The sequence below is a fragment of the Alnus glutinosa genome, chromosome 3, assembly GCF_958979055.1.
Source record: "Alnus glutinosa chromosome 3, dhAlnGlut1.1, whole genome shotgun sequence".
Lineage (NCBI taxonomy): Eukaryota > Viridiplantae > Streptophyta > Magnoliopsida > Fagales > Betulaceae > Alnus > Alnus glutinosa.
Window position 1 is genome coordinate 13,172,091 of NC_084888.1, and position 14,295 is coordinate 13,186,385.

At 36.0% G+C, this 14,295-nt stretch overlaps 1 protein-coding gene across 1 annotated transcript; it reads right to left on the reverse strand.

Annotated features, from left to right (window-relative positions):
* Window positions 1–1,310: 1,310 nt before the first annotated feature.
* On the reverse strand, window positions 1,311–13,375 carry LOC133865026 (aminopeptidase M1-like). Its single transcript, XM_062301491.1, has 19 exons — window positions 12,939–13,375; window positions 12,705–12,850; window positions 12,242–12,344; window positions 7,399–7,585; window positions 7,237–7,330; window positions 6,532–6,685; window positions 6,055–6,159; window positions 5,837–5,953; window positions 5,270–5,383; window positions 4,291–4,473; window positions 3,850–4,171; window positions 3,348–3,469; window positions 3,168–3,265; window positions 2,550–2,727; window positions 2,345–2,459; window positions 2,163–2,230; window positions 1,996–2,073; window positions 1,684–1,761; window positions 1,311–1,590 (listed from the first exon to the last, which is right to left on the reverse strand). Exons 1-19 carry the CDS (start codon window positions 13,164–13,166, stop codon window positions 1,405–1,407), a joined length of 2,676 nt encoding a protein of 891 aa, XP_062157475.1. The 5' UTR covers window positions 13,167–13,375; the 3' UTR covers window positions 1,311–1,404.
* Between the last annotated feature and the right edge of the window lie 920 nt (window positions 13,376–14,295).

A 14,295-nucleotide genomic window follows, 5' to 3' on the forward strand; every position in this document is an offset into this window, starting at 1 on the left:
TATTTTATTTTTTACTCTTTTTTTTTTTTAAAAAAAAAAAAAGAAAACAAAAAGGAGCGTTTGGAAGAAAAATGAATAGGAAAACGTGTTTGTCTTTGGAAGTTTGCTGTCTTTTTGCGTCTGCTTGTGCGTGAGAGAGAAGGCAGTGGGCAAATCTCAAGTGGTCTTAGTTGGCATGTGACAGGTAAGTAGCGGCGGGAGTGTGGCAGTTGGCTCTTTGTCGGCATCTGGCAGATAATTGGTGAGAGTAAATGGAGAAGCAATTTTTTTATTTTTTATTTTTTAAAAAATTTTAGGAATATTGAGAAGGAACTTGGGAAATTATATATAATTTGGTTTATTCTGTTTGCATGACCTAGGGTTGCCATTATATTTTGATACGACTAGTAAATTCGGTTTAAATTTAATATAAAATTAATAAATCAAAGTTAAAAGGCCTTTCCCGTTTAATTAAATAGATCAAAATAAATTTACCCGATATAATCTTATACTCATGTCTCAACACGACCTGAACCTAACACCCTACATTCAAGACTAACAATTTTTAACACGGCCTCCAAACCCAACACGAAATTTGCATATTAGGATTAATAGATTTAATTCATTTAATTAAATTGATCAGATTATCGTTGACTATTATACATTAACACGATTCAAACTCAACAAGAAAACACGAATTACCACGTGACCAAGTCACCTGCTTGCAATATAATATAATGATACCAGGTTGGCACCTGTTCATGGTCTACTAAGTTGATTTTGAGTGGATCACTGCATGGCGGGGATTTTGAGTGACATTTATGTAATTTTAATTTTATTTTGTAAAAAATAAAAATTCAAAAAAATACTGATTTTTTTAATAAAAAAATTAAATTCATATTAATTTTTCACAGAATATTATGAATGCAAAGTCAAATTTTTAAGAAATCAACTGTTTCATTAAAGAAAAAGATTATAATTTCAAAGTTCCTTAAATTTAGTGATTCGACATATTGACACATATCTTCCAATCGTTCCTATTTCCATATAAGAACATTTTCCATGGAATTAGCCTTGTAAACTAAACTAAAAATCCTATTAATTATAGATAAAATTCTAAGAAACATGATTTTTTCTTTTTTTCTCCTTTGTGCAGTGCGGGAGCCCGCATTTTTTAAAAGGCTAAACCCGCAACCCGCCCCGCATATATTTCTCAAATTAAGATCCTAACCCGCCAAAAAACCTGAAAACCCGGTCCTCGGCGGGTGCTGCGGAGCGGGGCGGGGATTGCGGGTTTTGCACACCCCTAGTTCATGGTCTACTAAGTTGACTTCTTTATATGCACCACACATACATATATAACAGATATACTGCACGATTTGTGGAGCAAATTATTGATTATGGTCTGGAATCAAATCAAAAAAACTATGATTTCTTGCGAGCCAATCGTTTGAGTAGGTCTTGTAGGGATTGCTCGCGCTTTATATTCTCCACCCACCTCGCTTTGATTCGGACTTGCTCAATGCTTCGCTTCAAATTCATGCCAAAAGAAAGATGCACACGGCTTGCAAAAAATTCTTCTATCTCATCAGCCATTTCATTGCTGCAAAACTGCCACACGACAAAGTTCACAGCAAACTGCATTTGTAAATATATATATAGACCAAAGGTACTACTGCTGTTTATGGAGGGTGAATTGCTTACCAAAGTGACAATGTCGGTAATGAAATGGTGGATTAGAATTCCAGCACCATATTTGTTGAAGATCAACTCCCAGTTCTCCTGTATTTATCATCAAACATGAGACCCACAAAATCATAAAATTCAAAGCAAAACCTTCCTGATTGATAGATGACAGTTGATGTTAAATAGTCTCATCTTAAAACTCCTATTTGTAGTAATTTCCCGAATATGTCACCAATTGAACATACTCCCAATTATTTTCTCAGTCACAAAATGATAGTAATAGTCAAAAAGTAAAAATCAAAATGCCGATGTTGCCCGGGAACTGCATACCTTCAACCATCTCCATGCTACTTCACGGCCTTCTGAGCTTATCCCGGCAAGCACGTAAATAATATCTTGATGTCGAACCTGAAAGGATAGTGAGATATAGCGACAGTAAGACCGGCATGGAAGATTAGGCTGTTAAGAACCATAATTTAGTACGCAAAGTGCAATACCTCATCAGACAACATAAAATTCAGAGCCTCAAGGACTATAGTTGGGTCCGGACAAGATGCAATATGGCCTGCATAAGGCCAAAAGGAATGAATTAAATCTAAATGGCTTTCACCCGGAAAAGAGACACAGGATAGTGGATTGTCGGGCAACGCGTTTGAGTTCAAATGTTATTAAATCTTACGTAAAACCAGTTCCTTCTCTTGCACTGTGTTAGCTTCTCTATAGACATTCAATAGGGAATCAAACCCGTTCCTGTTTGTGGTGTTGGTGTTCAGAATGACAGCAACATAAGTAGCCTGCAGAGCACATAGCACATCTGCATATCAACTTTGAATAGGCCCCTATAAATGAGCAAGCGATTTAGATATACGGGTAAAACTAAGTACCTTTCTAGTATCAGCTGAAAGGAGTGGAGTATTTCTATCATTCAGTAAAGTCTGAAAGCGTCGTGTTGCTTCCTTGTGAGTTTTATCATCGCCAAAAGTAGCCAAGGCAAGAAAGACTCTTCCTCTCAATAATGCACTTAAATGACTCTCTCCAGATGTTGATTCCCAGCCTGATTTTCTGCATAAAGAACAAAAATGTAATATTCAAGTGTATCAAGAAGCTTAATCAATCTGTTATGAAGTACCAGTAAGTAAAATATGACAGTAATGTCAACGTAATGCCAAGGAGACTGCAAAACATCATAAAGATAAAGATATTTATTTTGACAATCAGGTGTCCACATATTTGAAAAACTCAGTTTTTACCAAAGGGAAGTTCTTTTCAATTTTTTCCATGTTGTTGGTCGTTTTGCATACACCTTGTAGCACAAAATTTGGAAGCTATATTTTATGCTGGTTCGCTCCGGCATACATCCAACCCTACTATCTCACCCCCTAACTAAGAAACTCGCATGAACATTAACAAACTCATCTCCATTCAAAAGTAAACAATCATGAAAAAGAGGTGGGAATGAAGATGTCCATCTGCATATAAAAATGAATGGTGATTGTTCTTACTCTGAAGAAAACAGGAGGAGATTAATGAAAAATTGTTTCAACTCATTCACCAAATCTGGGATGGCATCACCCGAGATCTTCACAACTTCATAACACACCTGTTGTGTATATCACTTAATAAGTTCTGATAAATATTTGGTGTAAATGGAAATGTTATTAAGTTACAGAAGTTATTCTTACATCAATGAGTTTCGACACCACAACAAAATCAAGCTCTTTTCTGTATACATCCATCAAGGAAAGCAATGAGGAGAGTGATTCTTTGCAAGCTTCACAAAGAGCATACATATCATCCAAAACGCCTGAAAAATGACTTAAAAGGAGTTATATGCTATTTAACTGTGATTAGAGTTAATATTGGCATAAAATCAAGAGGAACCATCTAAGAAAGCAATTGATTATGAAAAGAGGAAATATGTTGTCTTAATATGCAATTTGGTTGATTCATTTGAATTTAAAAGTAATTGAAATATAGTGAGAAATTATGTAGGCTTGAGTTAGCTGCATCCTTTTCCTATTGTCATGGGGATGCTTCCTTGCTGTGGTTCGCACCCACTGAACAAGGCACCTAAGTCAGAAATTAATCATAGTTCACCCTGGTGATTGGTTGTCAATGAATACAGCATGCCTAATGCACCAACATAAGATCAGTAGTTAATTTATTGTTGGACATGAAACACACCAAATTTATCTATTGCTGACAGGCAATTGCTCTCTACAGCTTTCCTAAGCTGAGCTGCAAGCTTATCTTCATATTTTACCCTGTAGAAACCACTCTGATCAGTATTAACTTTGACCCATAAATGTTCATCACATGTCTCTCTATTCTTTTCCTTGATTGAGCTTGAATTTTCGTCTGAAGAATGAACCAGTTCAGATATATCCAATTCTCTAAACTTTGTATCCCAAAGGAAAGTCTTGCGCCTGCTGTATGAACCAATGGACAAAGTTACTGGAACAATCCATAGTCTGTCATCATGAGAACCAGATGAAAGGAATTGCAACTGCAGATCCTAAAATTGTGTCAGATTTCCACAGATAATAAAGATGGTCAAAGATAAAGACGACATTGTACTCTAGGCTTCAAATGCATGCATGTTTGCTTACTAATCAATGATTAGACCTGTTCAAATTCCAAAATATCGTCTTTGGATTTTACAGAGATAACTGGATATCCTTTTTGCTTTGTCCAAGCATCCATCATTGAGTTTACTTGAACACCAGATTCCTCTGAAAGAATGCTCCATAAATCTTCGGTCGTCGTATTTTTTCCAGCATATCTTCTTATGTATGAACTTAAGGATTTCTGGTTTCAACAAGAAGTCACAGCATTAAAGATGTAACTTAAGCAATGTTTTTTTCTATCAACTTGTTACACAGTAAAATGATCACATTCAAGAAGCACAAGTTAAAATGGATGGATTCTGTAAAACACAGTAAATTGATCACAAAAATTTATGTGCGTAATATTTTGATTAAAGGAAAGTGTTTATGGTACCAATTTCGTTGTCTAACAAAACTGTGGCACAATATAGACTGCTGGGATGATTAAGATTCTTATTTTCCTCTAGCTCCAAGGAAATGAGAGAATCATACCGATTATTGACAATGACCAGGGGAATAACTGATCAAAGAAAGCTTCCACGATAACTATAACAATCGACACTATACATGCATAGATTCTTAAAGCACACCATAAACTGGGGCAAAGAAAGAAACTAACTCTGACTTCTAATAAATTATTAAATACCTAAAAATGTAGAGTTTCAACCAAGAAAAAGACCAAGAAGGTTTTACATAGCAAAATTATCCTGCTTAAACCCCTAAGCAACAGAGGGATTTTGAGTCAAGCCACTGATCAAAGACACAGCAGTATTATTGACATAAAATATGATCAGAAAAGAACATAACAGTCTCGGGGCTTACAAAGTGGCAGACATCTTGCAAAAAAAAAATGACGTTAAACCATAATGCCAAATAGTAGTTAACTGTAATAATAATGAAGCCATGTAGAAGACTAACTATGAAACTATGTTGAGTCATTATCTGGTCATGCATGCGAAATTAATCTGACTCTGTAAATTAAGAACATGAAGTCACACCTGGAACATATGATCACCAAGAAAACCCTGCAACATTCTTATGACAGCAGATCCCTTTTTGTAGCTGATATCATCAAATACCTCAATTATGGAACGAGCATGGTGTACCTTCACCTGAAAATATGCCAATCAGTATGTGAAGGATAAAACTGAATTGCATAGTGAAGTGCTGCTTAATATAGCATATTGCCTAAAAAAATTCTCACTTAGACTGAGTCATACTTTGGAATTAATAAGATATAATAAAATTGGAGCTTCAATCTTTGGAGATGGATTATAAAATTTCAATAACTGTCACCTCCCTTCTTCTAGATACTGCTCCACACGCACACATGCACACATATGCGCAAACAGACATACATTCTGTTCACTATGTGTCAATTCCTTTACTTTGGTGACATTCGGTGCAGTGCTTGAAAATTGAGTACAACATGCAAATTTCAGAAGCAATTTTTCTACTATAAAATGCTATTTCTCATAGTTGATTTATCACTGCATTCACCAATAAGTTATGCATAATTGATGTGTTACCAGAAAACTCTAGCACAAGCACTTACAATTCTTTACCTCAATTGGATGTGATTGTTCCAGTGCATCCATACATAGGCCATCGGTCGTTAGTTCTAGGAATTGAGTCCATATTTTCCACTCTGGAAACATGCTGTCAACAGCCAAATAACTAACCTGGAAATTTAAGATCGAATATAGATACCAAAGTCACAAAAATTGAATTTAGTGCAATGCTCAGCAAGCGGAAGCTACAATATAAGACAACTCAAATTTACCCATGTTGCAAATCCCTCATTAAGCCATAAATGAGTCCACCATTCCATTGTTACCAGATTCCCAAACCATTGATGGGCTACTTCATGAGATACTACAATTGCGTTCTGAAAAAACAAGAATATGATTTAAAGAACATATACAAGTATTAAGGAGATAAATGAAGAATCATATATTTCAGATTATTATGATTTCTATTGAAATTGATCTCTTGCTTGTTTCCAGATTTTTCCTATTGCAGTTGCTATATAAACCATTTAATGGGTTGGTTGCAGTCAAGCAATTATCATATGTTGTGATTTATGAAAGGAGAAATGGATAGAAGTTTTATTATATATATAAAACAAAAACAGGCTTTAACTTCCATTTCTGGACAAGCAGTAGCTGCTAGGCCTCATAGTAGATCGATAAATTTTTGGTAGCATCATAATGCAGAAGAGAAAAATCAAGCTAAAGGCGTGTTTAGATATGTAACTTACACGTTGCTTCCTGGCAGCTGTAGAAAGCAAATCATCGTAAAGTAGCTCATTTTCACGGTATGTGATCAAACCATAGTTCTCCATAGCCCCACCAGAAAATTCAGGGACGGCAACCATATCTAGTTTTGGAAGTGGGTAAGGAGTTGCAAAGTACCTAAATGATGCCATAAGCAGGTTTGAGTAGCATTGTCACCACCGAGAACATAAACAGTCTTCTCCCAAACTAAAAAAGAGAATGTTTAGTAATCCTTTGATTACTTGTCACCTATTCTATATTGTATACACTGGTTCTGTTTTGTGGGAGCTGGGACCTTTATGATTCAAGAAGGTGCAGAGGACTTTTTGTAGTATTAGGCAACTTTTTGGATGGGAAACCTGTGAGGGAAGAAATCCAAGTGTTTCACATATAGTTCAGAGGAGCTAAATTGCTCCTTTGTGTTTTTCCATGAGAGAGAGAGAGAGAGAGAGTCCTTTCTGTTTTGGCATAGAAGAAAGTATTGAAAAGTTCACCCTCCCTTGAACCTCGGCGTAGACCAAACTCTATAATTCTGACATATTGTTGTTTTTCTCCCTCCCTTCTTACTTGTATGTAAAACTATGTCATGATGGATTTTAATTTTAATGTATTGATCTATGTAACCACAAGATTGAAGAACATAGAAGGCAAAACCTCCTCATGACCAAGAAAAAGAGCAGTGAAATTACTTGGTATATAAATCGAGCGCCTTAACAGCAACATCTAAAGCAAACTTCCCTTTATCACTCTTTCCAACAGGACAATATACACGAACCTTAATCCCTGCATGAGATCAGTTATATTACAAGAAAAAAGAAAAAAGTGAATGAACCCCTGCCGCACACGCCTACCATCAGCTGTTGTTTCTTCAATATGATCAAACACACCAACAACAAAAGCCACCAAATAAGTTGACATGATTGGAGATTCCTCAAAATAAACAGTCTTAATGTTTCCATTAGGCTTTTCATCAGTAATTGGCATATTCGACAATGCTGTCAACTCTGCTGGCACATCTAGTTTTATCTTGAAGGTGGCCTGAAAAGAATGACAGGGCCGCAAAGAACAAATCTCAGTTTCAAGGTAATTGAAATCACATAGAAGAACACAAATATGTGATTATAAACTCACAACAACTTCACTCAATAGTAAAATCATTTTTCGTTAAAACAAATCATCAAAGAATCTTCTACAATTTTTGCCATGACTAAGAGTGATGCAGACCAGTTTACATGTTGCTTCATGTAGTCCAGCAAATTGATAATCATGAAACCAAGTAGACTAGTTGGAGTAAAACGGTCATATCCTTTAATTCCGAAACCAGATGAAGGCAAGCTGGTGGAAAGCTGATTGAAAGGGGGCTCATTTTTGTAATTTACAAAAAATTTCCAATTCCAACTGATAGCATTTCACCGATGATTAAAAATTGGTTTTGTTCTAAAACTTTATCGGCTTGAACACTACGTGGATTTTAATATTTATAACCACTCGCTATAGTACGAGTCTTTACACTATAGAGCGGGTGTCGAACCTCAAGGATGGTGGAGGTTATTTTGGTTATGAAATATTTTAAAACGTTATCCAATTTAACTTTGAAAAAGGTATTTCGTTTTGATTTTTAAAAACTAAGATAACACAAACAAAAAACAATCAAAATGGGGAGATTTATAGAATGAAAAGTATAGGGAATTGATTTCACTCAATCCTCATACCAATGGCAAATTATGTCTCTCTTGGATTTTCCTTATATGCATAATATGAGCACGTAATGATTGTCAATCACACAACGACCTCAACATGAAAATACTTTAGTTAAAAAGTAATAATAACCCATCTTAGTTACACATTAATCATCCAACTAAAATCTACTCATGAATGATTCATGCTTCCTAGCATAGACTATAAAACCTCCAAATAAGCATACCTATTTATGGAAGAAGCATAAATCATCTTAGTTTCACATGGATCATCCACATAAAAATTACACTACAATGAAAAAGCATTTAAACTAAAAAGATGTGGAGTGATGAATGTTCCCTAGCATGGTTTATCAAATTCACATAAATTATGTCAAAAAGCATCATTAGATAGCCATCGTTCCCTTAATCACAGAAAAAATGAAACGTTGATTTCTTTCAAGAATTGAAGGGTTCTTATAGACAAGAAAACTTTCTTTTCAAGATTGGGTATTATTTGAAGAATGTTTCACAAAAGTTTTGCAAATCTCTAGGCTATATAATCATTACACATATATAGAAATCCAAGAATAACATAATCAAGCCACGGTAATTGGACGGAGTTGCATCAATACCCTATAAACTAATTTAGCTTCTCATGAAGGAATGGGATTCTCTTATAGAAGAAGAAGAACCCATTTCTTTAAGAGGATTTGGAAACTACAAATTAAACTTATTCCTTAAAACAACACTTATTTTGACCTTTGTAAAAGAAACTAAACTATAAACTAAAAACAACAACGAACAAGGATTTTGGAAAGGAAAAACTAAGGAAAAGCATCAAGGAAACTAGGTTAAACTCCCTGGAATTTTCAGATTCCAGGTTGCATCAAACAAAAAGAAATAGACAATAAAGAAAGAAGAACACGTTGCTGGAAAAAGAGAGAAAAAGTTGCATCAAAGAATTTTTCCAAACTTTCTTGAATAAGAACGAATTTAAAAGTATTAGACAAACTAAATACACTAATCTAAGCTCTCTGGAAAAACTAAAGCAAGGGTTGCATCAAAAGATTACAACCTAAAAGCTAAGAAAAAAAAACTATGTCTCTCTCGGCTCTTCTCTATTTATAAAGAACTTGAGACATCAAAAATATCTCAATCAATCCTTTTCAACCGCACAAGAGAAGAGTGTCGACATCCAATTCCAACCGCACAAATTGAGGATAAATTTGGATCGCACAAAAAATATGTCGACATCTGCAAATATTTCTGAAAGATCAGAGGTCGCGCGATTGACTATTCTAGTCGCTCGATCGAATAGTCGTTCGATCAACCATGTTGGTCAATCGATCGACTTCGATTTCTTCAAGGGTCGATTGATGGTCGGTCGATCGAATTCTGATCTTCCATCCTTGATATTTTCCAGCCTTTTTGCTATCTTTAAACCCATTTTTCAAATGGTCTTGCTCTTGATTTCCATTAAGACCTAAAATTAAGACAAAACACTAAAACACAATAACACATTATTTATCAACACATTTTAAAGTTTAACATATGTGAATTAAGGGGCTTTGAATGTAAACATTCAACGCTTATCACCAACGTTTACTAAGTCAAAACGAGCTGTCAATAGAAGTCCGAAAATCTGGTGCAGGACTCTTGTTTGAGCGAGATTACTACAGAATTTTCATTTGAGAGTTCGCTCAACCTTCCCTTGAGTGAGATGCTATGAGTGAGGAACCCGAAAGTTTGCTTAACCCTTCGCTCGAGTGAAGATTGCGATTAGTCGTGGGAGTTTGCGATCTTTTTATGAAGGATAGTTATGTAATTTTATTTCTAGGGGTGCGACCCTAACTCTTATTTAAGTGCAATAAGGACGGTCTGGCCACCCAGTAGTTGTATTTTCACAGTTTTATCAATAAGAATACTCTTGAGAGAGTTTTTCCTCAGTTTTCTGATAATTCTTCGAGTTTTCTAGGATTTATAGAAGGGTTGTGAGTTATTGTGCTTGCAAATTCTGCTTCCCATTGCGCCATGTTGTATCAAAAAGTTCTATTGTACCCTTTGTTTCTAAAAAGCCTGTGTTTTGGCACTCTCTTGGATGGGAAGTTGGTAGTTTAGTAGGAATAAATCTTAACGATAGGGTTTGAATAAAATCCTTGGTTATTTGAATTCGCGTAAACTCGTGTATTTGAATTTATGTAAACCTTTGCAACCCTAAATGAGTTATGGTTGTATAAGGATATTAGGAGTTTTAGTAGAGTTGCATTTGGTCTTTGAAAGGGTTGACTATAAAACCTTATTATTGCTTAATGAAAATCATAGTGGAGTCTTATTCAACCTTGCATGATTATAGGAGGACTGGTTCTCTCGAAGTAGTCAAAAAAACTATTATTATCCTAATTTTCTTCTATCTTAAAAGTGAATATAGGATCAAACCAAGGTCATATTCCAGGTCCATATCAATTGGTTACTAGAGCCTAGGTATGAAGGGTCAGTTTGATAAACTTGCACAAACCATGCAGTCAGTTTTAGATGGACAACAACAGCTTTTGAATTGATTCGCTGAGTTGTTCCAAGTGTTGTCCACTTAAGAAGGAAATAGGTCAGGTGCAGAGTCCGAGAAACGTCTAATGCATTGCATGGATGCAAAGGCAATAACCAGCATCCGCCTCTAGATGCTTTGTTAGGAACCCAAGTAGCAACTTCTTTTAGATCGTCTTTTCTTTCACCACAGATTGTAGCAACACCTGCAATACATGCTCCTTGCAATTCCAATAAACTAGCAATCCCCTTACATTTTCCACAAATGGGCATTGTTTAAAAGGTGACAGATACGTCTTTTTCCATGGACGAGCCCCACCACCAGTAACAAAGTCCCACAGACACTATACACTCAATTCAGTTGAAAAGAAAGGTATAGAAACCGAAAAGAGCATTACATGTCTCGGCATCAGACACCAGGAAATTTCTTATAATGAGAGGCACAAGATTTATTGGTATGTTTTTGTCAAGACTCCTTGTCAAAGAGGGTCATCAGGTGACTTTGTTTATCAGAGGAAAAGCACACATCACTCAACACTTGCTAGATGAATCTGAAAAAGACTATGCAGGTTTTTCTTCCAAGATCTTGTATTTGAAAGGAGACAGGAAGGATTTTAAATTTGTGAAATCTAGCCCTCCAACTGACGGTTTTGATGTTTATGACATAAATGGATGAAAGGCAGATGAAGTTGATCCAAAGAACAGGCACAAGGGAACGCTTGAGAGATAGAACTTGTCGGAACCAAAGGGTGTCAATTGGACTTCTCTAAGGCCAATCTACATCAATGGATGGTTGAACTACAACCCGAAGAATTGTTCTTCCACCACCACAAGAAACTTTTTATGATAGAGGCCTACAGTAGGGAAGATGATCATGACATGTTGATAGAGGAAGAATTCGACTAACACATGGGGAAAAAAAAAAGAAGCACAATTTTGCCTTTGAGAACAAGGGCCATGTTTTAAGGGGGGGAGCAATGTTACGGTCCTATCTTGCATAGGAAGTTAGTAGTTTAATAGGAAGAAGTCTAGTAGTATGGTTGGAATGAAGTCCTTGGTTATTTGAATTTACGTAAACTAGCGTATTTGAATTTATGCAACCCTTATTATTATTATTTTTTGAAATCCTTTGCAACCCTAATTGAATTGTGATTATATAAGGATATTAGGAGTTCTAATGGAGTCTCATTTGGGCTTTGAAAGGGTTGACTATATAACTCTATTATTGCTTAATGAAAATCATAGTTGAGTTTTATTCAATCATGCATATTATAGGAGAACCGGCTCCCTTGAAGTAGCCAGAAAAATATTCTTACCCCTAATTTTCTTCTATTGGAAAGTAATATAGGATCAAAACCCAAATCATATTCCAGGACCATATCAACATGTCACTTATTATAGTGTTTCCAAGCGCTAAAATAAGCAAAACAACAAATTATATCAAGGGTAAAAGGAAATTAACAATTATGTGTACCTTAAGCGCAGGTTCATCCCAGCAAGGAAAGCACCTCCTTGCTTCGACAGCTTCAAACTGAGTAACTCCCATATTCTTCTTCACTCCTCCATCCACATAAGTACTGTAAAAAAAATGGGTTAATTCTTAACATGAATATACGTACCCAAGAAAAATACCTGTCCGTTCATCTCCATAATTCACAGTCGTTTTAGTTTCCGCTTAACTTGTAGAATCTTAGGGTGTTTGATCATTCTCACAACTCACTAGTAACTTAAAATTGAAAATTTCCGTTTTCTTCTTTCTTTTCCCTGATATTCACAGCTCCCAAACAAGGGAAAAGCTGCACTTATGGACACACTATTATCTTATCAAGAATTAAGAGAACTTTGGAGGTAGACTAGGAACGAGACACCTTGCGTGTATCGGCGTTTGAGCGACAATAAATCTTCTATGAAAAGGGGAAAAAGAAAAAAGAGCCCACCATCTATAGAAACCCTTCAAGTGCTCGTTAAGGGCCGCAGAAAACTCAATCCCCAGAACTCCTTCACCAACACCAAGCACTTCATCAAAGACCAGCACGAGTATCTCATCATCGCCATCCAAAGCAACATCACACGGCAGATACGTCTGCGAAGATTCAAGGAACAAAACGTCATTAAAAGCGCAACAAAATCAACGGTAAACGACCATGATGGAGTGAGCAAGAGGCAGTTACTTGGTTGTGGGAGCTGGTGGTGTACCAGACTTGGTGGATGACAAGCTCGAGAGCATTCAGGACGAGGAACTTCGTGTCTTCGACGATGTTAAGGTTGACTTGTACGGTACCGGAGAAAGTGCATTCAGACAGGTCGGTCTTGAGGTAAAGATCATAACGTTTTGGGATTGCGAACTCCGGTAGCCTTGCTTGGCCTTTGAATTGCTCCGTGCTTTGCTTCGTCTCCATTTTCTCCAAAACTATCTCAATTTCTTGTGGGTAGCTTTGCAAAGAGAAAGACAAGGCTTTAAGCAGATGGTACTTGTATTTTGGAGTTATTTGGACTACACGTGCTTGCCTACTTTGAAAACTGGTCCGTTGTCGCTTTCTAAACTATGGTATGGGCCTGCCATGGTCACCTTCTAGCTACAACCATGGAGTACGTGGGGAGTGATGGCAGTGATGACAGTGAACTAGAGAGTGACTCAGCAGTGGGATAATTCTTAGAAGTTCTAGAAGCTATTATGGTTATATGTTATTTTACCTTTCTATCCCTGATTCCTGATTGGATCATTTCTAACAAAATCGCCTATAAGTTAAAGGTTGTATAGAGAGTGCGAGCAGAATTGAAAATTGAATTGTATCACTTACCGGGAGAGTTTGGGCCTCTCTAAGAGCTCTTCATTTATTTCGGTAAAGATCTTGCATATTATCTTCCTTTTCCTTCTCTTTTCCATTATATTCTTTTCATCTAGAAACATCCCTTACATTTAGTATCGGGCCATCACTCATCATCCGTTGCTTCCGACGAACCAGTCTTCCCATCTAGAAGTTCTTATTTCAATAACCAAAACCGCAAACCGATAAGCCGATCGCGATTTTTACTAACAGCTGGTTATTCGATTATTTTAAACCGGTTATTAACCGGATAACTGATTTTCATATATGTTGAATTTTTCAAAACTATTTTTTTAAAAAAATAATAAAAAAAAAAATCCAATATTTGCATTCAATTACATCATTATCAATCATGAATCATCTTTTGGAAAATTGGCAAAAAAAAAAAGGAAAAAAAAGTAAAACATAAAAATGGAAAGAAGCAAGTTTCTATGGCTCTTGAAGCTTCCTCAGTTTTTTCCTAGAAAAATCTCTTCAACAAGACCATGACACCCCCCCCCCCCCCCCACCCCCCACACAAAAGGAAAAGAAGCAGATTTGTATTACTCGAAAAGCAGCGCAACTCTCGACATCTTAATAGAGACAGAGTTTGAATAAGTGCACCCATATATATATATATATATATATTATTATGAAAGGTAAAGAATATGTTTAGTGGCTCATTTAAATGTCAATCAAATCAAAATCTATATATATATAT